This window comes from Panthera leo, chromosome D1 (assembly GCF_018350215.1).
Source record: "Panthera leo isolate Ple1 chromosome D1, P.leo_Ple1_pat1.1, whole genome shotgun sequence".
Classification (NCBI taxonomy): Eukaryota; Metazoa; Chordata; class Mammalia; order Carnivora; family Felidae; genus Panthera; species Panthera leo.
The window spans coordinates 99,850,730-99,878,487 of NC_056688.1; the positions used below are offsets into that span (position 1 = coordinate 99,850,730).

Genomic DNA, 27,758 nt, shown 5'->3' on the forward strand with positions numbered 1-27,758 from the left:
AGGGGTTAAGGTACAGAACTTCCAAGTCAGATAGACCTGGGCTAGAATCTTAGGTTTACTAGCTGTTAAGATGCTGGATCAGGACCTTCAGTTTTCCAGGGCTTAGTTTCTCCATCTGGAAAATGGGGATGAACACCGTTACTGCCTCCTGGGATTGTTGTAAGGCTAGTTGAGAGCTTAATCAGTATCGTAACAAGTAGAGTCAACCAGCATTAAGTACCTGCAGGGAGTCCCTCTTTAGGTGGTGTTTCTACCACTCTTCCCTGACACATCGCCCTCAAGCCCCTTCAGACCCAAGTTCACAGTGTCCTTGGGCACCCCCTGCCTGGTTAGTGGGGTGGCTCCACATTGCACTGTCACGTGCTTTCCTGCCTCTTTTGTTTGGAGAGTCGGAACCGCCTTAAGTGCCCTCGGTATCTTGTTGCGGTGCAGGGTCTGGGGCAGGGTGGGTTGGAGGTGGGGGGAAGGCCTGGGCGGCAAGGACTGAAAGGGGCTCAGAATCTGGAAGCAGCTGGGGGCTGGAGCTTTCCTGAAGGTCATCAAGGGAGAAGGTCATCAAGGGAGCTGACAGGTGGCAGCTTCAGGGGTTAGGTGAGGTGGAAGACAGCTCTTAGGCTGGGAATCCAGAATCCTTGTTTTGTTTGAGCCTCAGGGAGATCTCAGATGTGGGATCTGTGTTATGTATATCCTTCCGCTATTTAAAAGTGATGAACTGGATGGTTTGGTGAGACCGTTACGACCCCCCCACTCCCCACTCATGACTGTTGGGGGCAGTTGAACCTAAACCTCTTGGTCACCATGCTGGGCTGTGCTTACCATAGTCACAGGCTCTCAGATGTGAGGGGACGTGAGCCCTGTGGTGTGGATCCTTTGTGCAGCCCTGCAGACCCTTGCCTGCTCATCTCCACCTTCCCTGCCACTGGGAAGAGGCTGACTTCCATGGGCTACGTCAGTGGATGCCCTTGACTTCTCCCAGATAGAGATGGGGGAGGGGCAGTCCCTCAACACTTTTCCTTTCTTTCCCCATTGCTGCTGCCTTAGGATTCTTGCCCGTCCCTTATTGGCTCCACTTACCCCACCCCCACTCTTGTAAAGAGACTCTTAAACTGTCTTCAGGACCCCGCACCCCCACCCCAGTTGAGTGTGCCCATTTGTCCCTTTCAGGATCCCGGTGAATATTAGCATGTTTTAGAGAGAATAATGTAGTGGTTCTGTTTATTTTTCACCGTGCGTGCGTTGTAGGGAGAGGTTAGAGGAGGGGCAGCCAGGGGTGTGGATGAAGAAATAGGGCCTGGCTGTCACCTCTGGTGTTCATCACAAAGGGCCTTGATTTAGGTGTTGGCCTTTTATCCTCCAAATGAGGGATTATGGGTAGAGTCACAGTGACGCTCTGACAGGATTGAAGGGAAAATATACTGCAACAGATATTACCCGCTTCTGGTACTTTTAAATTTCTTGAAAGTGTATACTGAGCACTTCAAAAAATAAATACGGCCTGAGTTTTTCTGAGCCCTAGGAGGAGGCTGCTTCGGTTAAGAGGATTTGGTTTGTGGTGGCCACAGCATGGAAGGGGGGAAGTCAAGGTGCTTTGGGCGAGGAAGCATCTTTAGGACCTGGCTACTGAGTGTACCGGTGGAGGGCGAAGGGAGGGAGGGGTCAGGTTATTCTAGTTATAGCCTGGGAGACAGGTTTAATGGGGCATTTACAGGGAGACTTGGAGAGAAGAGAATCCATATGTGTGTGTTTTGCTGTGAATGTAGGAGTAAAATTTATATGTAGAGGAGCTGGGGAGAATTTCAAAGTTTTAGGTAAATGCAGCTAATGACATCCTGTGATTTAGGTGTTGAGTAGAAAGAATCCACTGTTCAGAGTGGACCACTGATGTAATGGCTGCAGCTTTGGCTGCGTTGTGTTGGCATTGAGGGCAATATTAATAGTTTGGTTTTCCGGGGGTCCTGGAAGAGGATCCTTATGCTTGGAACTATAGTTTCAGGACCGGTGGTAGTTTCCAAAGAGAACGAGAACTTTGTTTGGCTCATCACATTGGCATAACCAAAGTGAAACAGGAACACATTCAGGGAGGGGAGTGATGAATAAGGCTGGAAGGCTCAACAGCCGGGGTCTGCTTCTCGGAAAAGAGTCTGGAGGTGACTCTGCTATTCAGTGTAGGATGGTCAGTTAATACCAGCCATCTGGTTGACTAGTAGGTTTCTACTGAGCCTGGGGAGTCGAGGTCAGCAGACTTTGAAGTCTGTGGCAGAATTGAAGATAGTATCATACTTTTTTTTTTTTTTTTGTATGTCTGTATGTCTTCCTCTTAAATCAGTGAGCCTAATCTCTCATCTCAGTGATTGCTTCATTTGCCCAGCCATGGGGGCCTGCAGAAGTCTTGGGTCATCTGTATGGGGGATTTTGCAGAGGAGTAGTGAGAAAGGAGGGTGAGCTATGAGTACTCCATCTGTGTCTGCATCCCAGGAGAGAAGGGGTTGGGGAAGCTTAGTGAAAGTGGTTGAGGTTGAGGTAGAAATCAAGACCTGCGTTCTGGTTTTGGTGCTTCCTCACTGGCTATGTGTCCTTGAGTAAGCCGCTTTCTACCTCTGGGCCTCAGTGCCTACCTCTGTAACTGAGCTGTTGCTCATTCATTTAAATGCTTCGCAGATATGAGTTTCAGATTGCCCGTTGGTTTTGTCAGTAGGATCTGAGCCTTGGTGTTGTCATCTGTAAAATGGGGATGAAAGTACCTTGCAGAGTTGCTCTGAAGATTTAAAGATGATGGTGATAGCAATAGCTGTTAAAGACATCACCTACTTTCATCCTTACCACAACAAGGCAGGCATGATTATCATCCCTGTTTACAGATGTAGCCCCGGAGGGACAGAGAGGTTAAGGTCCCTGCCCAAAGTCACAGAACCTGTAAATGGTGAAACTGAATGATTTCCCCCCCGGGCAATCTGATTCCAGATCCTAAGCTTTTAACTGTGATTCCATGACTCTGCTCAGACAAGGGATGTAGAAAGCACACCTCAGTGCCTGGCACACAGTAGGTGTCCAGGAAACTCGAGTTCCTTCCTTTTTATCCTCAGAATGCGAAAGTGGAGGTTGCCCAGAGCGCCTTCGGTCAGGCAGTTTTGCCCAGCTTAGCTTTCTAATTTCCAGTTCGTGGTGCTTTCTCCCTTTTCTTCTTTTCTTTTCTTTTCTTTTCTTTTCTTTTCTTTTCTTTTCTTTTCTTTTTTCTTTTCTTTTCTCTTTTCCTTTTTCTTCTCATTTTTCATTTCATTTCATTTCATTTCATTTCATTTCATTTCATTTCATTTCTTTTCTTTTTTTTTGAGAGAGAGAGGGAGAGAGAAAGAATCTTAAGCAAGCTCCACGCTTAGCGGGAACCCTGACTCGGGGCTCAGTCCTACAACCCTGAGATCATGACCTGAGCAGAATCAAGAATCAGATGCTCAACTGACTGAGCCACCCAGGTGCCCCCTTTTCTCCCTTTTCTAATTTTCCAAATCTTCTTTCCAAAACCTCCCTATTTATTACCGTCCTCTTCTCCCCCACCTCCCGCCTCTTCCTTCAGGAAGCTTTCTTTCCCTTCTTCCTTCTAGTGGCTGAACTTGATCATATAAAGTTACCTTCCTACTATCTTAAAAAAAAATTGAGATGAAATTCACGTAACATAAAATTAACCATTTAGAAGAGTATAGTTCAGGGGCACTTAGTACATTCAGCGTGTTGTGCAACCACCACCTTTATGTAGTTCCAAACATTTTTATTACCCGAAAGGTGACCCTGTACCTATTAGCAGTCATGCTTCCTTTTCCCTCTTGCTAGCCCCTGGCGACTACTGGTCTTCTCACAGCCTGTTTCTATGGATTTCCCTTTTCTGGACATTTCCTGTAAGTGAAATCAACATATGGGCCTCTGTGTCTGGCTTCATTTCATGTAGCATAATGTTTCTGAGGTTTATCCACGTTGTAGCATGTACCAGAATTTCACTCCTTTTTATGGCTGAATGGTATTCCCTTGTATGGCTGTACAGCACGTGGCTTATCCATTCATCTGTCAATGGACATTAGGTTGTCCTCCACCTTGGCTATTGTGAATAGTGCTGCTGTGACACCCACTCCTTTTTATGGAAGCTCTACTCCCTCATTCAGCTTGGGTTCAGGGGCTGTGACTTCTGGCATCCCCTGAGTCCTGGCCACAGGGCAGGCTCACTCATAACCCTCTTATGGATGGGTCTGCTGAAGCTAGGGGGGAGACGCCTGGGAGCCTCGGATGAGAAGGGGACAAACATTGGAGTCTGATGTGCCGCTGGCACCAGGCAGCCTGTGCACGCTAAATCTAGCTCAGTTTCTGCCCCTGGGGGAGGTAGGGAGGAGAAGAGAGTTTTATCTCCAGCCTCAAGCACCTGTTTTCATCTCTCCTTCCTGTGCCTGGGGCAAGTGACACCAGCCGGGAAACTCAGTTGTGTGACCTCGGGTTGTGTACTCTGAGCTCTTGTGTCCCCATCTGTAAAGTGGGGAGTATAATTTCTATTTTATAGGGTTGTTTTGGGAGATTCAGTAAAATGGAAAGCTTCCTTCTTTTTCTATCAGGATTTGGGGTCGCCGGGTTAGGGAGCAGATGTGGAAGGGCATTTGAATACAGGATGATTTCTGTGGATGCCTTCTTGATTAGTAATCACTAGAGTTCTTCTGGATCCTCTTAGAAAGGGAAGGAGCAGAGGTTACTCTCATCGTGTTTAGCTGGTACTGCTGGGAAGTTGTCCCCAGCTTCCTCTTTTCTGCAGTTAACTTTCATGGTTGGTGTGTGAACCTATTTCACCTCCTGGTACAAGTAGGCTTGGAGCTAATTTTAGAAAGATGAGTTTTCTGTTGATTGTATTGTTTTATTTTATTTTATTTTATTTTACTTTATTTTATTTTATTTTATTTTATTTTATTTTATTTTATTTTATTTGAGAGAGAGCGAGTGAACATATGAGCAGGGGAGAGGGGTAGAGGGAGAGAGAGAATCTTAAGCAGGCTCCATGTTCAGTGTGGAGCCCAATCTCACAATGGTGAGATCACGACCAGAGCCAAGGTCAAGAGTCAGACGCTTAACTGACTGAGCCACCCAGGCGCCCGGATTGTATTCTTTTAAAAAGTAATTACAAAGTTTCTCCCATGCCAGGTGTCTTGTGGGGGTGTTGTTTGCAAGGGTCTTTTTCTCCTGTGATCAGTGCAAAAGTTTAGGGGTCCGGCAGACCGGGGCTTCCATCCTGGTTTTACTTCTCCCTGACCAGCTCTGTGACCCTGGACGACAGATCATTGGCCTTTCAATTTCTTCATCTGTAAAAATGAGGGTTCACGCGAAAACTAGCTACCTTTGTTGTTATTGTGCCAACCAGTGTTCTTTTGGTTTTAAATGTTAGACAACCCCAAATGAAAGGGGGGTTGCATCTCCCTAGGCAAGAAGGCTCGCGGTAGGACAAGCGTACGATGGGTTGATTTAGTAGCACGAGGATCCAGGTGTTTGCCCCTTTCTCCTCATCAGCCATCCTCAGGACGTAGGCAATGTCTCCCCTCCTTGTCACGCCGAGGCTGTAGCAGCTCCAGGCATCACGGGCAGATCCGATGAAGTGCGGCAAACTAGGACGGCATTTTCTTCCATGTAATTCCTTCTTCTTAGTGAGCAAGCTTTTCCCTCGGAAGCCCCCTAATGGACTTCTCTTGTGTCCCTTTGTCTCATGTTTTAGTCTGGGCTTTTTAGGTCCCCCGGGTCCTGAGGAAAGGATTGAAGTGTTGACGCTTCATTTAGGAAGTCAGGCCCAGTGAGGTCAAGATGAAGGAAAAGAAGGGGGAGTGAGGCCAGGGAAGATGGAAGCCGTGTGATCGTTTCACGCTGAGCCGCGAAGAGACACGGCTGGTGTGTTTGTGCGGCACATTGAGGGGGGCTGCCGGGAGAAACTGTACCCCGATTTGTCAGGAACACTCTTCACTTCGCTTGCTGGAGTTTTTGGAGGGTAGAAGGAAGAAAGGTTTTGACGTTGATAGCTTTTGAAATCGATATTTAAACCTTCCCTAAGTCCTGGTATATTTCTCACCAGTTGCTTTACATCGGGAGGCAGGGTGGCCGGTGGTTAAGGACATGGCCCGTGAGTCAGACTGCCTGGGTTCAAATCCAGACGCTGCAGCTCACTGGCCCACGAGGGACCTGCTCCTACATTTAGGGTTATTGAGAGGATTGAGTGAGTTAATGTCTGAAAGCACCTGAACAGTGCCTGACAAGTCAGGCTCTGTGCATATTGATGGTGACCCTTGCCCTTTCACCTCTAGAACTCAGAGCTGTTTGTCCCATGTAATGATCATCAGCCAGTCAACGTTTACTGAGTCTAGGGCTGTATAGGACACAGATCGAAAGGCACAGACACTCTTTGCCTTCTGTGTACGCCCTCCTCTGACTTTGGCCTTCCGTGTACACCGTCCTCTGACTTTCTTCTGCGAGTGGTACCTACCTTAGGGGCACCTTCCGTCTGTCCTGTCATTTGATTCAACGGTCTCTCTCAGCCGTGAGCCCCGCAGGGCACAGAGGCTGTCTGTCTGTCTGTCTGTCTGTCTGTCTTAGCTCTGGGGCTTTACACTGCACTTGGCACATGCAGGCGCTTGAGAATTGCTTAGTCAATGACCTGTCAGTACTTTCTACTCTACCTTGAAGGACTTATTTACAGACATGTCTTATTCCCCTTGCTTTCCTAAAAGCAGTTAGAGACCAGGCCCCGATCGTCAATGTTTGTGGGCGCTGTTTGGGTGGCTGGTTGACTGCATGAATCCCAGTTCAGGATACAACACGTAGAGGCATATATGAAGATATGAAGAGATAATAACACTGCAGAGGGCTGGGACAGGCCATTTTAGGGTCTTGAGGTCAGGTAGTTTATGTTTTCCAACTGCTGGGTGGAAAAAAAGGAAAAAAAGAAAAGAAAAGCTTGCTGCCTGTGCTAACTTGCTTAGCAACCTGCTCCTCATCTTTCTGTCTCCTGTGGTCCATCCAGGGACTAGTGGATTGATGCCTGGCATGGATGGTCGGCAGGGGCTGGAGGCAGGAAGATGAGCTGAAAGAGCGTAGGCCTGAGACGAAGAGGGGCTTGAGGGGGTAGGGTGGGGGTGGAAATGGAAAGCATGGGGGGGCGGTGGGTGGGTGGGTAGGAAAGGAGAAGCAACAGGGTGTGGGCCCTGAATTTCGTGGGGTGTGAAGAATGAGGAGGAAGACTCCGCTTCCTTTGGGGGTTGGTGCCTGGGCCCCTGGAAGATAGGGTGGCGAGCAGATCTTTTTTTCCATCTGCCTAACCCGTGAGATGAAAGTGAATGTTGTCTTTGCCTTCTCCATTTGGTAAGCCCGAAGGATATTTCCTTTGGGTTGGGTTGAGTGCTTAGGCTCCTGGCCGTGTCCCACCTTGGCCTTGCTGTAGGACCTTGGGCAAGTGTTTTTCCACCTGTAGGCCTTAGGGGATTCCTTCCTTTCCAAAACAAGAGGCTCATTCTTTCCTTTAGTGTCATTTACTGAGTGCCTACTGTATGCACCATTCTAGGCAAGGGCACAGACGAGGTTTCTGTTCTCATGGAGCATACATTTTCGTTGGAGGAGGCTGAAGATAATTGAGGTAAATTGCCAAGGAGGAAACATACTAGTGATGTGATGGAGAGTGAGAGTTGCTAATTTCCGCTGGTTGGTTGGAGAAGGACTGCCTGATGAGGTGGCATTTTAGGCCATGACACAGGAAGGTCTGGGGCAGAGTATTTCTGGAGAAAGGAATCAATGTGTAAAGGCTGTAAGAGAGAACCAGCCTCAGGAACAATGAGAAGGGCGTGATGAGATCATGGGGGATATGTAGACTGTGGTTAAGACTTGGGGTTTTATTTAAGTGTGATGGGGAATTGGAGGACATTTTTTCCACTAGAATCCCTTTTGATTATTTTCCTCTTTACGAGGGCCATACTTTTAAAAATCCTGTTAACCAAAAAAGTGTGCTTACTAAACAATAGATGTACAACTTCAAATTATTTTAGGTTTTTAAAGTATGGGGAAATCATTTATGGATCATGATGCAGATCTTTGAGGACCCTCCGGGGATCTAAAGATGGCAGATTGGGACACTCAACTGAATAATCTTGAAGGTTCCTGTTTCAAACATTCATGCTTCCCAAAGCTGCATGCCATGTAATTAAAAAAAAAAAAAAAAAAAAAAAAAAAAAAAAAAAAAAAAAAAATTACGCCACCTACCGACAGAAGGAAGAAGGTGGATTTTTGCGCAAGGAAAATCCCAAACCCAGTAGATTTCTTCGGTTGTGCACCTGGCTTTACATTCTGTACGTGCGACCTGAAAATGGCTGTGGGGAAGGGTTGTTATGGTCCTGCTTTCCTTTTTGCTTCCCTAGAGAATCTTGATTGTGCGTCTGTGTCCCTGTGCATCAATTCATGATGCAGTGGCAGGGGAGAGGGCTGACCTGGGAGCTGCCCCAGTATTGGATGTATGTGTGGGGAAGAGCACTGGATGGCTCGGCCTCCATATAACTGAGTTAATCCATTGTTTGTAACTGACCTCTGGTTTCACTGAGTTCCCTTATTCAGTGTCCCCACACCCTAGTCCCTGCCAGTAGGCCTTTTTTAATGTAGTCGTTAACACCCCATCCCTATCATTAAATTCTCAACTGCTTTATTCCTGATTTGCATTTTCCGTGGCTGAATGAATGCACTGACTTCCGTTTTTTTTTTTCTGTTACAGATGGTGTGCGCAGGTGACGGTGAGTAGCACTTCCCGGTCTTCTCTTGTGTTGTTCGTTATCGCCCCCTGCTGGACACAGCATCATTAACAGCAATGTGAAAATCACAGAAAATGCAAATTTGTTCAAACTCTTAGTTTCCAGTTTTATTTTAGAAGTGGGGTGAGTGTGGAAACAGCACGTGAAAGAACGAATTCAATCATTTGCGCAACTTTGACAAAAATTTTCTATTTTCTGTGATTTTTACTTTCCCCAGCCTACATCTGTGGGTGATTTTTTAAAGACTTTGTTGTCACAATGCAGTATGATTTATATTTATTTTATGTGCTGTTTTCCTATACATATTTTTTGGGGCTGATACATTGCTCCATGATTTTTAAAAGTGATATACAGGGTGTATGTAACCTTTGGAAAACCAGACGTAGCCTCCTATATATTTTGCTTCCATGTGGAGGGCTGAGTTCCGGTTGCTAACTAGCGTTGGCCCATTGAAGTTCTCCCTAGTCTAGAGTAAAATGAGAAAACTAAGACTATGATAGTAAGATTTAAGTGATGCTAAACATATTTAGTTGAAAGCACCATATATTCTGGGATTATGTCCTTACTATTTTTTTTGGTCATTATTTGTTTCTATAAGAAATAAATATAACCGTATTTGGTAGTTAAAAAAATGTACCTTTTAGCATAAATAAAAATTGGTAGCTCTTGTCTGTCCTCAAAATTTGGGGACTTTTTTTTTCCCTGATTGGTAAGATCCCAAAGTTTGTGAACCATAGAGATAAAATAATTAGAATGTTCTTCCAGTGCCACGGCAAGGGGGCAGATCTTGCTGAAACCTTGTAATAAAGGCAATCTCAGTTAATAACAGTGATTCTGCAAAGTCTGTACAAACAATGAGAAGAGCTCCGCAGTTGCTTTTTCTTGCTTGTTAATCAGTTTGGTAAATAAACCGGTAGGTACCTTGTGTAGCCTTGAATCATCGGTGCCAAAGAAGAAAACTTACGTGCGTGGAGAAAAGGGGGCAAAGGGGAGATGAGAGAACTGTGATTCGTTTTAAAAATCATAATGAAAACCTGTTGTACAGCAAGTATATAGTGGGAGGTGCCATTTTATTAGTTTGTGTGACCGCTGTATCTGACTGCTCAAATCAGTCACAGTTTATCACTGAAAAGTTTCCTGGTGTCTTACTGAGATGGATTTCAGTGGCTGTAGATGTGACTGATACCAGATCACAGCTGAAGCCTAGAACATTGGAAAGAAAAATGAAATGCAAACTAAAAAGTCTGTGAACCATTGCTCTAAAATGATTAGAATGTTCTCCCAGGGCTTTGAGTAAAATCACATGCTAATGACCAACAGGATGGGATTCTGAACTCAGATTTTTTGAAATGTCCAAATCCAGTGACTTTGGTTACCATATTATAAAAATAAGCCTTTATGTTAAAAATAGTTTATTAGAGCTGCCAATAGAGGAACTCCAGAATGGAAGGCTTTAAGGGACTGATTCTAGGTCACAGAGGTAAGGGACAGAGTGGGCCCGTATGTCTAGTTCTGAATTCAAAGACCAGCTCTTTTCTCCTTATGTTATTCTGTCTCATGCTATCTTTGTGCCCCAAAATGGCGGAGCTTCCTCCTAGTATCAGGGTTTGGCAAGAAAGTTATCTTCTGCACCATGTAAAACCTCTCCACACACAGTGTTTTCTAAGAATGGCGAGAGACTCATTTAGCTTCTTAACGTCTTTTTTTGTATCAGCTCCTGTATAGATTTAATCTGTATTCAAGTGACAGCCAACATTGCCAATCTCTGTCATTTTGGTCTCTGTTTTTCAGCCTTCTGTTTCACTAACACACACGCATGCATGTATATATATATACATATATGTATCTACAGTTAGTTTGTGGGAAGAAAGTCCAGGAGGAGAAATAGAGGGAAATGAAATTCTGTGATTGCACAATTCACTTCTGAAACGTAGAGATGCAGAGCAGTCCTGACTCTTATATTTCTTTTTTAAATATAATTTTTTCTTTCCTCTTTTGGGAAACCATATTAAAATAGAATCCTTGTTTGTGTCTGACATTGAAGCTGTGTCCATCAGTCCAACCAGTGTGGCCCCAGCATGGACAAACACAGACTCAGCTGCTTCTACGTACACGCACACAGAAGGTGAAGGTCAAGTTGGGGATAACACCACAGGCTTTAGCCCAACAGCTTCATACACATCCTTCACCACTTCAGAAACAGTCAGTAAGACTTGGGCAGATTCCACGGTCGCAAATGATGTGACAGGTAAGATGAGCTCCCAGGAATGATCGTGAGACGTTCCTTTTCACCCTGTATCCTAGAGCCTTGTCCATTCACGTTGCCTGTGGGGGAGAGATTGGTTTTCGTTAATGGTGGAAGGGGAGGAGAAAAGATGCCATATTGGTTCAAGCCCAGGAGTTCAGGTGATACCTGAATCATTACCTGATCAATGCGGATCATTCGGTATTCAGGTCTTGGGTGCTTTGGGAGGTTTTAAGTAGGTCCACTTTTAAAAATCTTTTGCTATTATTGGCTAGTATTTGCTTTTCTGCTAAGACTTGGGAGCAGTGACCCCGTTAGACATGTGTCTTGATGGTGTCCGTAATTAGTAGGCTTTTCTTAAGCCCGGCAGGGAAGTTAATGCTGTTTATATTCTCAGGAGTATTTCCCGGGCCTGGAAGTTTGGTGTACTTTATAGAAGAGTGTGTGTTTCAAATGAAATGATAGCCCAGTGACACTCGCTTAGGTTTAGATTTTTATTTAGCTTATGTGTCAGTACCCTGAGGCACGTGTTATAGCTGCAGATTTAGCTCTCTCCCTTTTTTTTTTAAGCAGAAAAGAATCAAAAGTACAAAAAAGAGACAAGAAGCTCTTTTAAGCTGGGAAGAACCAAACATTTAAAAATGAACTCTTCTTTTGGTTTTCTGATCTGGGAATGTGATCTCTTTGGCTGGTGAGGCCCTGGAAGCCTGATGTCTTGGAGCCCATGGCACCTTCTGTACATGGAACAGGCAAATGAAACCATCAGTTTTCAGCAGGCTTTTTTTTTTTTTTTTTTTTTTTTTTCAAGCCAGGAAACTATTTCTTTAAATAAAATCTTGCCCGGAAGCCCCATAAGTAAAAAGAACTGGAGAGAGAGGAGAGAGGACCTGTAGGAGTGGGGTGTCATCAGTACCCTCAAAAAACTCTTGTTGCTCCGTAGAGCACAGGTTCAGAGGCAAAAAAAACCCCCTACGATAGAGGTTTGCTCTATCGTGAAAGAGAGGGGGACAGGTGGAGAGGGCAGGGAGAAGATGGAAAAGAATGAAGGAGGAAAAAGAAGATAGAATTTAGCAATGGGGATGGGGATGAGATGACACAGGCCAGAGGAGGTGGGAAGGTGGCGGGAAATACCCAGCCTGGTTGCTGAGCCCCTCACTCCACCTGAAAGCCCCCCGGGACAAGACCTTCCTCATCAGCTACTATTTATTGGTCGTGGACTAAGTGCTTAGTTGTTGTTTTTTTAAAATAAAAAAAAAACCCATTTTTAAAAAATGTTGTTATTCATTTTTGAGAGAGAGACACGGACAGAGTGTGAGCAGGGGAGGGGCAGAGAGAGAGAGAGAGGGAGATGACCCTAAAGCAGGCTCCAGGCTCTGAGCTGTCAGCACAGAGCCAGACCTGGGGCTTGAACCCGTGAACCGTGAGATCATGACTTGAGCCAAAGTGAGACACTGAACCGACTCAGCCATCTAGGCACCCCTGCAGTTTGACAATTTTGAAGACAGTTTCGAAGACTCTCAAATCACTGTTGAAGTTAACTGTTGTGGAGCAGAGCAGAGATCCTGAAAATCTTTGGTTACAGGTTTATTCTTTTCTGTATCATTTCCTGCTGTGAAATGATGAACTTGCACAGGACCCTGATATAAAAAAAGTATTTTTAGTGAGTCACATTGGAACATCAGTGACCCCAGTCATTCCCAAGGAAAGGTGACTGCAAATACCTTGTTCCATCAATGACCATTGTGTGTTTTTTAAAATAGAGCCGAGTCAAGTTTCTGATCTTCGTGTTTCCTTCGTGGGTGTGACGCAAGTTGCTATTACCTGGAAGAATGGCAATGACACTGCCACCTGCCGGATGCTCCTTGAAGGCATTGAAAGTTGTAAGGAGTTGCCTCAAGTCTTGGTGGTCAACATATCACACCTGACACCAGGGGTTCGACACAAGGTCACCCTGTGTCTTTCAGAATCAAATGAGGAAGGGAGAGAGTCCTCGGTTACAGATAGTGGCTTAGGTGAGTTACAAAAGTGTGCTTCTCATCTGCCATACTGGTTTTGACTTTCAGTAACTTAATAGTTTTAAGAAATATTGTTCTGTAGTTGTATAGAGTTTTAGAATTTCTAGAGGGCTTTGCTCCAGACTTTTAGTTTTACCCCACATCTGTATGAGGAAGGAGGGAAATGTTCTCATTTTACAGGTCAGATCATTGGGGTTCAGAATGGTAACAGGGGCTGAAGCTTTCTGAGTCTGGCATCCCGGAAAGGAGCTGGCCCCTTTAGCTCTTTAAACTTTCAGTTCAACAAATACTAGATGCATTAACCCAAGTAGGGCCATCGGATGAACTTGTCACATCTGTTGCGAAAAGCGAAACTTAGCAAGCGGGGCTAGCAGATGTCTTCTGCATTGGCAGTGGAGTAGCCATTTACAGGTTGGAAGCATTTTCAGAGGCAGCCCTGTGAATTGAGAAGAACAAGTGCTTAATCCCCATTTTGCACATCAAGAAATAGTACTACGACGGGGGTGTTAGGATTGTTGACCACAACTGACAGAAACCAGACTTTAAATAGCCTGGGCTAGAAAAGCAACTTGTTGGCTCATGTCTGTTTTCCTGCTGTGGGCAGTAAGGCCCTGAAGCAAGAGATGAGGGGACTCCAGTCTCTTCTGCCTGCCTCCTTCCATATCGGCCTTGACTTCAGAGTGGCTCCTGCCCCAAAGCTCAGGGAGAAATGGCCACCAGCAGGTCCCTCAGTTCACCTCCTATCAGAAGGGGTCTGGCCCAGGGGAGAAATTCCTGGAGTGAGATCAGATTAGCCAGGTTTGAGTCCAATGGCCGTCCCTAGATGACCACCTTTGGAGCTGGGTGGGAGACGATTTTCTTGAAAGAAGGGGAAGAGCTGAAAGCAGCCGAGTTGGAAAGAGAAGGAGGGTGGTACGTGGGATACAAGTAGAGAGAGAAAGAGCTGCTGAAAATCAGGGTCCTTCTAGGAGGATGTGTCTCTCTGTGGGGGAGGAAGGGAAGAATTTGTGGTGTAGTAACTGTGGGTGCTGCCTGACGTGTCCTCTTATGGGGAAGGTGCTGTGGGCGGACAGGCATGTGCTTCCGTTGCAGTTAATGTATTTGACTTTTGTGATGGAAGTAGATGCCAACGCCACGGAGAGCTTCTCCCAGCAACCCCGGAACCACACGGCCCCCGTGTCTGGATACCAGCTCAAACGTGTGGACCTGTCTTCGGACCATCTTCTGACCGGAGACACGGAAGTCCTGATTACGGGGTTGGTGCCCGACACGCAGTACCGTGCCGCTGTCTATTCTCAAGCAGCAGATGGCACAGAAGGAGGGCCCCAGCGCATAACGTTCAGGACGGGTATGTTGAATTTTGTAGAATGTCTTCAGCCCGCGTTTTCCAGCACCCACTTTGGTCTTCTGTGATTCTCGTCTCTCCGTTATCTCTTGCTTCACAAGTACTTGTGTTGTCAGAGGGAGTTTTCTGGAAGAGATTTCGGACAGAGCAAATCCAGTGAGTTTCTTCCTAACTCCGTGGCCAAGACGCTTCTTTCTTTCAAAAGCTCACTAACGCGTATCGGGCAGCTGCTACGTGCAGACGCGAGGTGCTACCTCGTGTCTTCCTTTCGTGTCTCTGCACCCAGGCCAGTGGGACAAGCTGGTGTGATATTTTTCTCTTATAATTAGCTATTCTTCTTGTCATTTGTTGGTTAAGTATTTTCCCCTTCAGGTAAGAAAATGAGGTGTTTTTTTTTTGTTGTTGTTGTTGCTTGTTTTGGGGTTTTTTTGTTTTGTTGTGTTTTGTTTTTTGGCCTCCCCTCCAATGCATGCTGATCTTTCTGTGGAAGCTTGTTGATATGTGCATTGCTCTTCCTACCTATAATTTAATGGTATTTCCGCTCTGTAAACTGACCAATATTTGGAGGTGTGTCGGATTGGTGCTGACGAGGGGGCAAAGAAATGCATGGTTCCTTCCTAAGGGGAGTTCAGGATAGATGGGGAGTCGAGAGAGACATCCACGCATTGACAAGTCCATGGTCAGGCCCCGTGGGCTCAGGAATAAATGCTGCACCAGTGTCACCCTCAGGGACTTGGTTGAGGCAACACGAACTCCCACTCTGGTTACCTGACCCAAAAATATATCTGTTCTCAAAGGCTGTCGGAGACCCACAGAATGGAGGGAGAAGGGGTGTGGGCTGGGGGATACAGGGCAGAAAATAAGACTAGGATCCAGGAATCTCTGGGAGGCTAGTAACACCTGGTTACTAGCTGGGACCTGGTAACACCCTCAGGAGTCCGAGTCCCAAGATGGAGACGCTGTCACGTTCGTGATTTCTGGATGGCTGCGTTGGGGGAAGGGAGCGTGGTCCTCCGGCTTCTACATGGATGACGAGCACGTCAGGGGGGATTTGGTGCTGTTGGGTGCCGCCCAGGTGACACGTGGCCACCGTCCACTGCAGCTGCCCCCTGAGTGCTCTAGACAGTGGAAGGCTGGAGCACGATCTTAGCATCAAATCCCGAGGGAAGGCCTCTTCTATAGGCAGGATTTGAACTTGCTTTGAAGAGAGACTAGGATTTGGATAAAGGGAGAGAGGGAGGAAGACATGTCCACCGAGGAAACATTATGAGTGAAAGTGCAGGTGGTGGACCCCGAGGTACGAAGGTAGAGAGGTACGAGGAGCGGGTGACAGCTCGAGGACCCTGGTAATTCTGGAGGGGTCGACTTCGTTCCTAGAGAGTTGTGATGGTATGCTCGTGAGTTGGGTGTCTCTGTCAGAGGCAGTTACTAGCCGGGCCATGTCACTTGCAGGGGCTGGACAGTCTGGGCAGGATGCCTATGACAGGTTGTGTCTGTAAAGAATTACTGCTTTTCCCTGTGCCCACCTTGAAGGAGGGTCCACTTGTGCCCTCCTTTCTTCTTTCCCGTTCTACCGGTGATGCCAGTGTGTGGGTGAGGAGGGGAGGATGTAGCTATAGGAAAGGCCGCTTGGCTTCTGGGGATCCTCAGTGACCCAGCAGGTTGGCAGGTGGGAGGGCTCGGTGTCTAGAGGGTGGGGCAGGAGGAGGAGGAAGAAGGGGCCCTCCAGGGGTGCCTTTGACAGCGGTGGGGCCGTCCTACACACAAGATGCTTGTGCAAGAGGGTGAATGGGCCCCTCGCTGAGCAATGTACCCCAGGGCTGGCTCCATCCAGAGGATGAGCCCTTTGCCTGACTTGCTAAAAGGGGTCTTGTGGGTTAGCGTGGGCCTCGGGTTCCCTGCTTTTAAAGCTGTCTGAACGGAATTAAATAGTGATTGCAGGGGCACCTGGGTGGCTCAGTCGGTTAAGCATCTGACTTCGGCTCAGGTCATGATCTTGTGGTTCCTGAGTTCGAGTCCTGCATCGGGTTCTGTGCTGATAGCTTGGAGCCTGGAGCTTGCTTCAGTTTCTGTGTCTCCCTCTCTCTCTACCCCTCCCCTGCTCACGCTGTGTCTCTCTCTCTCTCTCTCTCTCTCAAAAATAAACATTAAAAAAAATAGTGATTGCATCTTAGGCTCTCAGATATATGGATACACATGGCCTGGTTTGTGTGAACTGTCCTAGCACTTGACAAGTAATAATTATAGTAACTTTAACCCTCTCTGTGTGGCATGTGTGTGTGTATATGTGCATATCTAGATGTACATACATGCACACAATACATGTCTCGCACAAAGCATTTTTCAAGCATCTCGTTAGGTGGGATGGGGTTAAGGAAATCATCAGAGCACGTTGAGACACCTGAGATTAGTCGTGGTAGGAAGTCACCTCTAAGGCTGATGAGCAAGGGGAAGAAGGGGTGCTTCTGGAACCTGGTGGGGGCTGGGGCAGTGGAAGAGGCAGCCTTGTCAGAACAGGCAGCCCGAGCAGAGGCCTGTGGGAGAAACACTTCACTGCTTACTCCTCTGCTTCCAGGCTGCCTGCTCACATTGCTTGCAGGTGGAACCCAGTCCCAGGGCCTCTGGCAGGGCCCCTCCTTCCTGCCAGCCGCAGTGATGCAGCATGTAGGGGTCAGCCTTCCAGGGTACAGAGCAGGCAGGGGACGGACAGCATGGGTTGGGAGGGTAGGATGGGCCAGTGGCAGATTATTAGAGCTCTGTGTTATCTTTTCTCGAGGTTAGGAATGTTACCCCCATTTTGCAGATGAGGAGACTGAGCTCACATGATTTTCCTCAGAACTACCTGGCCATTAATGCAGAACTAACCTTGGAACCCGGACCTGCCTTGCGCTAAAGTGTGTGATCTTTAATGGGTCCTGTATAGTTCATTCTGGAAGCATATATGCTTGAGAGTGTTTCTGGGTCACCCCAGGACCTGGGCAGGGCATGAGTAGAGTCCATGTTGTTGTTTGAAGAGCCTGTCATATCTCTAAGAGTAAACCCACAAGAAGAACCAAGCGGTAGCTATGCAGTTGCAATTGGCCAGGTCGTCTCTTCACTGAAGATGATGTCTGACACTTGCTGGGACCCCCATACATTGATGTATGTTGTGGTGAAAATGTGTAGGAGAGGAAGGCATGAGTGCTGAGAATCTTTCTCATAATGGATGACAGGCCCTGATGATGGTTGTCTCTGTCTCTCTCTCTGGCTTGGCCATTCTGGTTACTGTTAATGCCTCTTCTGTCTTCACAGTCGCCAGTCAAGTGTTTGACGTTGAAGTTGTGGACATCAATGCAACAAACATGACCCTGACCTGGAAAATCAATGATAATGAGTCGTCCTCTGTCTATACCTACAAGATACAAGTCACTGGGGAGACGGATTCCTTCACCCTCCATGTCAATGAGACTCAGGTCGTCATTACTTCGCTCAACTCGAGTACCTTGTACAACATCACGGTGCATCCTCTCCTTGGCAACAGTTCCGAGGGCGTGCCGGGTTTTCTCCAAGTGTACACCCGTGAGTTCACTCATTGTTTTGCTGACCTCTCTCTCCTGCCCGCTATGTGCCAGGCCCAGGTACGAGACAAAGCTTTGTCCCTACCCTCGAGGAAAACACAGCTCAGTGTGTGAGCCCACAGGGACTCTAACCTCCTTCCGGATGTGCGCCGTCGTAACGATGATCGTTGACTGACCCCCCCCACGTGCTGAACATGGTGTACATGCTTTCCTGGCACTGTCTTCTTTTTGTTTTACTTTTTTACACTTCTAAATTTTATTTTGTGTTTGTGTGTGAGAGAGAGAGAGAGAGAGAGAGAGAGCGAGCATGTGAGCGCGGGAAGAACAGAAAGAGAGGGGGGGAAAGAATCCCAAACAGGCTCCACGCTGTCAGCGCAGAGCCCAATGTAGGGCTTGATCCCATGAACCATGAGATCATGACCTGAGCCTAAATCAAGAGTTGGTCCCTGAACTGACTGAGCCGCCCAGGCGCCCCTCCTTGCACTGTCTTATGTGGTGTTCACAGACCTGTGACTTGGTTGGAATTAGCCTTATTTTATGAATCAGGGAGCCGTGGCTGAGAGAGGTGCTGTAGGGAGGTGTTACACACGTGGCAGAGGTAGGATTCAACAGCTGGGCTGACTCCAGCCTGTGCTTGTAATGACCATTCATTCTAGCATGGTAGAGGCAAAATGATGCACGGAAACAAAAAGAACCTGGTTATTCATGTCCCTCTGTCCTTTGGATACTGGCATTATAATGAAGCAGGGCACAGATGTATCTCACCCTTTCTTTGCTTACCTGTGCTTTAAAGAGAAGATGACAGGCAGCAAATAAAAAGCTTCCTGTTCCAGGGCACCTGGGTGGCTCGGTCAGTTAAGTGTCTGACTTCGGCTCAGGTCATGATCTCACAGTTCGTGGGTTCGAGCCCTGCACTGGGGTTTGTGCCGAGCCTGGAGCCTGCTTTGGATTCTCTGCCTTCCTCTCTCTCTGCCCCTCCCCCACTTGCACGCTCATTCTCTCTCTCTCTCTCTCTCTCTCTCTCTGTCTCTCTCTCCGTCTCTCAAAAATAAACATTAAAAAAAGATGCTTTCTGTTCCAAAGAAGGTGCGAGAATTAGAGTAAAGCAATAATGGTATACCAGTAGTACATAGTATAACAGTATCGTACCATACCAGGCGCTTTATGGGTATTGCGATGGCCTCCATGGTAGGTATTAGGATCCCTGTTTTACAAATAAGGAGGCTGCAGCCCCACCCAGCCGAATGATTTGCCCAAGGGCGCAAAGTGGCAGAGCAGAGACGTGGGTCCCAGGGATGCCTGGCTCTGGACCCAGGGCTCGGTTCACAGAATGCTTCACTTGGGTGTCTGTTGCTTGCTAGGAAGTGCACCTTAGGCACCTTTACAAATGTCTTCTGGACTGGCTGTTTGGGGTAAGTGGAATCTGGTTTCCCTTCCTCACCTTCTACACTTTTACTCTTCAGTCCCTTTATTAGTTGAGACTAGGTTTGGCTGTGAGTAACAAAAAAACTTCCCGAGGATGCACGGCGTAAACAAAACAGGAGTTTGTTTCTTTGTCCTTATAGAAGCAGCACCAGTGCTAGGCAGGACGGGATGGAGGAGTGTTAGCCAGGGCTCCGTGGCAGGAAACAGAAGCTTTTTATGAGCTTTTTTCAGCCCAAAGGAACTCGATCCTGGGAGCCGAGGGTTTGCAGAGTTATTGGGAGGGCTGGTATGTTATTTTGCCAGGGCTGCTGTTACAAGTACCACAGACTGCAGAGCTTAAACAACAGAAATTTATTTTCTCACAGTTCTGGAGGCAAGAAGTTTGAGATCAAGGTGATGAACGGTTGGGCTCCTCTGAGGCCTCTCTCCTTGGCTGGAAGATGGCTGTCTCCTCCCCGTGTCTTCACGTGGTTGTCCTTTGGTCTGTGCATGACTGTGTCCTAATCTCCTCTTCTTACCAGGACACCAGTCATATACTGGATTAGGACCTACTCTAATGACCTTGTTTTACCATAATCACCTCTTTAAAGGCCCTGTCTCCAAATATACCACCTTCTGAGGTACTGGGTGTTAGGGCTCCAACATATGAATTTTGAGGGGACACGATTCAACTCTTAACAGCTGGGGGAGCAGGCTTTAGGCTGGGACCCAGGAATGGCTCCCACACTAAGGGGTGCAGTTTTGTCACAGTCTGCAGCCCCCACTGTAGGTGTTGGCTCCAGAAATATATGTTCTGAGCTGTAATCTGGGGATCAGGAAGCCATAGGTGCCACCACAGCCACCGTACTCGTTCTGGAGCTAGGCGGCCTGAGCTCTGGGTATTGCATCTACATTCCAGCTACAAGGAGGAGGAAGGGCAGAAGGTAGTGCTCCATGCGTTCACGATACTTCCTAAAAGTCATACGGTACTTCTGCTCACATCCTATTGACCAGAACTCAGCCACATGGCTAATCTAGCAGCAAAGGAGGCTGGGAAATATAGTCTTTATTTCCGACAGCCAGGTACACAGCTAAAAATCTGGGGTTGTACGACTAAGGGAAAAGCCAGGTAAGGAATGGGTTTTAGGGGTCAACAGCAGCCTCTACTGCATGTTCCTAAACAGAGGTTCTGGGAGGCCTAATAATGTATTTGAGATAAAGCAGCCAGCAACAGCCAAGGTCCTACCCCAGAGTGTTAGCTCGTGCCCACGTGGGTTCACCCCTCCTCTCATTTCCGGTGAATGACTTTGTACAACCTAAGCATGCAGTTTCTATGCTCTTGTAGCCAACTGTTTTCTCAGTAGCCAAAAATACCAGTTGCTAAGGGCATTGTAGGCGATAATACAAAGAAGAGAGAAAGGTCGGATGTCCCAAGTGTGCATATAATCTCAGTGTAAATATTTTGTGAGGTTCAGTCACCCTGTCTTCTGTAGAACCAGGCTCTAAATCTAGTTGTTTACTCTCTTCCCACAGCCCCCCGTCCAGTTTCCGACTTTCGAGTGACGAGTGTCGGCACAAGGGAAGTTGGCTTAGCTTGGAGCAGCAATGACGCAGATTTCTTCAAGATACTTACCACAGAGGAAGGAGCTGGAAAATCTCCGCTGGAAACAGCCACCCAAAACCAAAGTATTGTCATTGGTGGCTTATACCCTGGAACCAAGTATCGTTTTGAAATATTTCCACAAGGACCAAATGGGACTGAAGGGGAGTCCCAGACGGTTTACAATAGAACTGGTAAGCAAATAGGCTGTGTTTTCTGTAAAACAGTGGTGTTTCTTAAAGGAAATCAGTATAATTTATAATGCCAGGTTTTCCAAATATTGCTTTTAATTATCTAATGAAAATCTTAAAAACATTTATAATGACAGTAATGCATATTCATTATGTAAAATACACAGATAAGCAAAAGAAAATCACATAGTAAACTATCAACCAGAAATAATCACTGGTAACTTTTGGTGTATTTTTGATGTATGAGATAATCAATAACTTTTCTAATTTTAAATATGTGCCTATATTTTATTTATTTATTTATTTATTTATTTATTTATTTATTTATTTAGAGTGGGGAAGTGGCAGAGGGAGAGAGAAGTTGTGGGGTTCCATCACACGAATCATGAGATAATGACCTGAGCCGAAATCAAGAGTCAGATGCTCAACTGACTGAGCCACTCAGGCACCCCTACATATTTTTTCTTTTACAAACACTGAAGTCATCCTATTCATGTATAAATATCCCTGCCAGTATAAATATTTCTACAGGATAATTTTAATATCTTCCTGGCATTCCATTGTCTAAATCGGGTCAACAGATAATAATGGCCTATGGGCCACATCTGGCCATTGCCTGTTTTTATAAATAAAGTTTTATTAGAACACAACCATGCTTATGTGTTTATATACTATCTATAACTTCTTTTGTGCTAGAAATGAGCAGTTGCAATAGAAAATATATGGCCCACAATACTTAAAATATTTATTCTGTGTCCCTTAAAGGAAAACTTAGTTGACTTGTGGGCTAGATCATTGTTACCCAAAGTGTGATCCAGGGATCTCTGAGAGTCCCCTAGATTCTTTCAAGGAGTTGATGAGTTGTTATTATTATCATACTGCTTCTAAAGTGTTTATTTGGCTTTTTTAATCTTATTCTCTCATGATGGGTGTATAATGGAGCTTTCCAGATGCTATATGACAAGGGATGACATCATCACTCTGATGGCTAATGGAATGTATGCTTGTGTATTCTTATGTTTTAAAAATTCTTCATTTTTTATTTCTTTAAAATTTTTTTTTGGGTTTTATTTACTTTTGAGAGAGAGACAGAGAGAGAGCGAACGAGAGAGCATGAGCGGGGGAGGGGCAGAGAGGGATGGAGACACAGAATCCGAAGTAGGCTCTAGGCTCTGAGCTAGATGTGGGGCTCCAGCTCATGAACCGTGAGATCATGACCTAAGCCCAAGTCGGAAGCTTAACCAACTGAACCACCCAGACGCCCCTTCATTTTTTATTTCTAATACAGTAAATATAAATATAGCCTACATAAATAAAAATTCTCTTTTAAGAAGGTAAAGGGGTCCTGAGATTCAAAAGTTTAAGAACCAATGATATGGATGTATTATAAATTATTGAAGTACTCCCCTATTGTTGGAAAAGTAGATTGTAGATTATTTACAGTCTTTCATAAACAGCATTATTCTTTGAGCCTAAGTGATCTTGATAAAAGTATTTCATCAAAACAATTTAATGTTCATTACTGTTGTTTTTAAAATTTGAAATACATTTTTTGGGATAGCTTGGAAAACATACACTATTCCTTGAGCTTTGATTGCAAGAGAATTGAAATCTTTTATATAGAAGGGAAGAATAAAAAAACGAGGCCTAATTCCTTTAGGCACACATGAAATCATTTGGGCTTTTGAGATTCTCCTTGTGTAGGTTTCTTCAACTCTGTTGGTTGGGTGAAGGCATTGATAGTTCCTTGAAAGGTCTGTTTCCAAAATAAGGGACTGCTAAAGTGCATTCCTTAGATGAAATGCAGTAATTCCATTTCAAGTCTGAATTTTATTTTTTTGTTAAAAAAATTTTTTTAATGTTTATTTATCTTTGAGAGAGACAGAGCATGAGTGGGGGAAGGCCAGAGAGAGAAGGAGACACAGAATCCAAAGCAGGCTCCAGGCTCTGAACTGTCAGCACAGAGCCCGATGCGGGGCTTGAACCCATGAACTCTGAGATCATGACTTGAGCCGAAGTCAGATGCTTCGCTGACTGAGCCACCCAGGCGCCCCTCAAGTCTGAATTTTAGATTATACTGTTGAGATGGCGTCTTAACGTCAACATATATTTCTGTTTTTCTTTTGAGAATGTTGCTAACCGTGAGGATTACCGTGGTGGGGGACACTTGATATTGTGTGAATTGCCAATGCCCAGAACTTAATGTGATAATAGCTTAATATATTGGGGGTCTGCAAAGTGCTGGGCTCTCATCTTTTATTTAAAAATTTTTGTCATAACTTCACGAGGTAGGCACCGTTAGCATCTCCGTTTTCCAGAGCAGGAAATGGGAGTTCTGTGAGCTTTATAACTGGCCCAGAGTGACAAAGGAGTGAACTGACCTCTGGCTTTGAAGAATGAGGTCTCAAGCAGAGTGTGGACTGATGGTCAGCTGCAAAGCAATTTAGGGCTATTCGTTGAGGAGAAGTTACATCTCTTGTACTGTAACCTCTAATTGAGTCCCATTGAATGGGAATCATGAAGAGTGGTAATAAGGCACTAATCTCTTAGGGGATTATCATTCTATGGTTGAACAACTTCCATTATTATTAAAGTCAGTATAACAGCATTAAAGGCAATTTTGAAGAAGGGAAACAAATGCTATATGATTCAGCAGTTCCAATTCTGCGTGTGTGTGTGTGCGTATGTTTGTGTACATATGTTTATATGTGTATATGTATGTATATGTATTTATATGATATTTATATTTCCCAAAGGATTGAAAATAGAGACTCGACCAGTTATCTGTATACCAGTGTTCATGGTAGCACGATTTACATCAGCCAAGAGTAGAAGCAGTCAAGTGTCCAGAGAGCAGTGGATAGACAAAACGTGGTATATCCACACAATAGAATATTATTCAGCCATAAAAATGAATGAAATTCTGATACCCACTGCACGGATGAACCTCAAAACATTATGCTACGTGAAAGAAGCTAGACACAGAAGGACAAATATTGTATGATTCCACTTACCTGAGGTTCTTGGAATAGGCAAGTTCATAGAGACCAAAGGAGAACAGAGGTTACCAGGGAGGGAAGTGTGGGGAGTTGCTGCTTAAATGGAACAGAGTCTGTGTTGGGGGTGATGAAATATTTTGGGTATAGATAGTGATGATAGTGTCACAAAATTGTGAATGTATTTAATGCCTCTGAGTTGTACATTTACAGATGGTTAAAATTATAGATATGGATATTTTGCCACCATAGAAAGGAAGGGAAACAAGAAGAACTCTGCCTTCTCACCCCGCTGAATTCCTTTCACATCTGTGTCCACAGTCATAGGTTTTGTTTACATCGTTGTAATTATTATACAAATAATTGTAATTTGTATTTCAACTGTTTTTTTTAACTCAATGTATATTGTAGCCTCCCTCCCATAGTATGTATGGTCTTTATGTTTTTAGTGGCTGCAGGATGTTTCATTATATAGCCAGATCACAGTTTATAGAGCCCTTCTCTTTTTATGGAATATTTAGGTTATTTCTATTTTTTTTTTTACATTTATAGATAATGATGTACTTTTTTCTTTTTTTGAAGTTTATTTTGAGAGAGAGAGAGAGAAAGAGAGAGAGAGAATGCATGTGGGAGGGGTAGAGAATCTCAAGCAGGCTCCCATGTGGTGAGCATGGAGCCTGACGCGGGGCTTGAACCCTTGAACCCTGAGATCACGACCTGAGCTAAAATCAAGATTTGGATGTTCAACTGACTGAGCCACCCAGCTAATGGTGTCCTTTTATGGTCTTTTGTCTGTGGAATCCCTGTGACATCAGGAATCTGGTGGTAGGGAGAGAAGACTCTCAAAGCTACCTACCTTTACAGAGGAGCCACTTAAAAAAAATTTTTTTTTTGGAAGAGAGTACATGCGTGTGGTACATGCATGTAAAACACACACACACACACACACACACACACACACACACACACACACACACACACACAAGGTTTTACAGTGAAAATATTTCCCTCTTTTGTCCCCTCACTCAGTTCCTCTCACGAGAGGTGACTTGGGTTCCCAGGTAAAGAGAGAAATGTTTTGAAAGCAAGGGCAGAAAAGTAGTAGCTTACATGGTTATTTCTGGGCCTCGATCTGTGCATGCACATTACAGCTGGTTCGGTGTGTAGAGGTGAGATGGGGGGGAGCAGGGTACCCCGAGTACCCCTGTGGGAGAGTTCTCTTCTGACCCCAGCTGGGAGGGTGGTTGGGGGGTGTGCGTATGTGTGTTTTCCCTTCTCCACCCTGGCCTTGAATACTCTCAACCTAGCAAACGTCAGCTGTCCATTTCAGTTTTTCTTTTTGGTATATGCCTGTGTTACAGGAAAACGTTTTCTTTTCAGGGAGTTAGATTAAACACACACACATCCACACACACGCCCACTCACCCCCACACACATACACACCCCCACACACACCAAACTATTTATTGAGCTGTACTATACATATTGAAAACACACACATCATAAGTGCATAGTTTGATGCATTTTCACCAACTGAACCCATCTGGTCATCAGCACTCAGATCAGGAATCTGAATAAGACCTCCACCCCAGAAGACCCCCAAAGGGGGCGTTTTTATGACAAAAGCGAAAGACCAGAGAACCCACAGGACAGATTGGTAAGCTCGCTCATCTGTGTTACGGAAGAGCCAAAATTCTCGAAAGACAGGAGTGTGCGTGTTTCTCGCTTGCTTTGGAGTTTGCCCTCTGTGAACTCGTCTGAGACTTTGCTGGCAAAAGAGCAAGCTCTCTGGACACTTTGCAATAAAGCTGGGTGTTAAGATGGTCCTTGACACTTCCTTTGTACCTCCTTTCCTCCCACCAGATCCCAGTGCCGTCTTTGACATCCGCGTGTTCAACGTAACCACAACCGGGATGGAGTTAGAGTGGCAGAGTACGGACAATGCTTCCGAATACACCTACCACCTAGTTATACAGTCCGAGCGCGGCTCTGACAAGATAAACAGTTCTCGCAAAGAGATCACTCTCAGGGATTTGGTTCCAGGCACCTTATATAACATCACGATCTTTCCAGAGGTGAACCACATCCAGGGGAAGCCCAGCTGCACGGCACAGTACACATGTGAGTCTCTTAAGGACACCCTGGTAAGTGGTGTTCTTTCTGATTCTCCTGGAGGGTGGGAAGCAAGCATTGGTTACACGGTGAGGTAAGTGGCCATTCCAGGTAGAATCTGATTCCAGGTAGAATCTGAAGCTGCTTAAGCTGAAAACATTGGCCTCCGCAAAGGTTCTGGTGTTCTCTTGGGGCATTGGTGCTGAGCTGTGTGAGCTTGGAATTGTCCTTAGAAGCAGAAAGATCCGATAAACATGGACAACATAATTATTCCATTCATTCCTTGGGAATACGGACTAGAGGAGAGTCACCTTGTCTTGGTGACATTAGAAGATACTGCTCAAATGGGGAGCTTTGCTTGCAGAGTAGTAAGGAAGGCGTCTTGCTAATGTTTGATCTAACTATATGGTAGAGATAGATGGTAGTTTGTATTATCTTTTTCGCATATATTTTCTCTTTCATTAATCAGATTTCCAAAACAGATACGAAATTATACCTGGAAAATATATTTCAGATAAACTTAAAAAAGAAGCCTGGAAAATGAATTCTTTTGAGATTTAATCTGTATAATTATTTTCTGAATGTCTTTTTGGGAAGCCTTCTGTATTTTGAGTCAGCAAATGTTAGCTTTATTTATTCTTTCCTCAAAGGAGCCAGGCTATTTTTAATTGTTAAAAAAAAATTTTTTTTTATTTATTTTTGAGAGACAGAGAGAGAGAGAGAGAGAGCAAGCACAAGTGGGGGAGGGGCAGAGAGAGAGGGAGACACAGAATCTGAAGCAGGCTCCAGGCTCCAAGTTGTCAGCACAGGGCCCGACGTGGGGCTCGAACCCACGAACCGTGATATCCTGACCTGAGCCAAAGTCGGACACTTAACCGACTGAGCCACCCAGGCACCCAGGAGCCAGGCTATTTTTAGATGCAGTAAATAAAATAGTCCTGGAATTCAAGGCTTATCCGTGCCTTTTTTTTTTTTTTTTTTTTTTTAAACTAAGGGCCCAGCAATGTAGCCAACATTGAAGTAAATACCAGCACCACGGAAGCAACCTTAAATTGGCAGAACTTTGATGAAGCTTCTCCCAGGTATACCTACTACCTTTATATTGGGAAGGATGGAAATTTCAGCCAAGCAACACAACTAGTCACAGACATTGGCGTCACCTATGCTACCGTCACTGAGTTAATACCTGGCTCGTCATACACAGTGGAGATCTTCACCCAAGTGGGAAATGTCACCACGCCACTGGCATCTGGCAGGCAGTCATTCTGTACAGGTGAGTAGCCTCAGGTGCCTCCTGCACTCTTTCCTGTGTGGTGCTGACCTTGCAGGTAGGTCCTCTGCAGGCTTTAGTTTATTAGGTTTCGGGTCGTGTGTGGTAACAGACCCTGGACTCTCCGAGAGAGCCCATTAGCTTAGTAGGGCTGTCTTGTCCTCCTCATTTATTCATCCAGCAGATATTTATGCAACACTTACTATATGCCAGGCGCTGTTAAGG

General features: G+C 45.5%; 1 protein-coding gene across 1 annotated transcript in view; it reads left to right on the forward strand.

Annotated features, from left to right (window-relative positions):
• The window catches only part of PTPRJ (protein tyrosine phosphatase receptor type J), a 168,934-nt gene that overhangs the window by 109,508 nt on the left and 31,668 nt on the right, over nucleotides 1-27,758 (forward strand). The window contains exons 2-9 of the mRNA XM_042904241.1: nucleotides 8,762-8,780; nucleotides 10,816-11,046; nucleotides 12,804-13,055; nucleotides 14,182-14,406; nucleotides 17,695-17,961; nucleotides 20,898-21,158; nucleotides 26,015-26,272; nucleotides 27,258-27,536. Coding sequence (XP_042760175.1) covers nucleotides 8,762-8,780; nucleotides 10,816-11,046; nucleotides 12,804-13,055; nucleotides 14,182-14,406; nucleotides 17,695-17,961; nucleotides 20,898-21,158; nucleotides 26,015-26,272; nucleotides 27,258-27,536 — 1,792 coding nt within the window. The remainder of the gene's footprint in view (nucleotides 1-8,761; nucleotides 8,781-10,815; nucleotides 11,047-12,803; nucleotides 13,056-14,181; nucleotides 14,407-17,694; nucleotides 17,962-20,897; nucleotides 21,159-26,014; nucleotides 26,273-27,257; nucleotides 27,537-27,758) is intronic.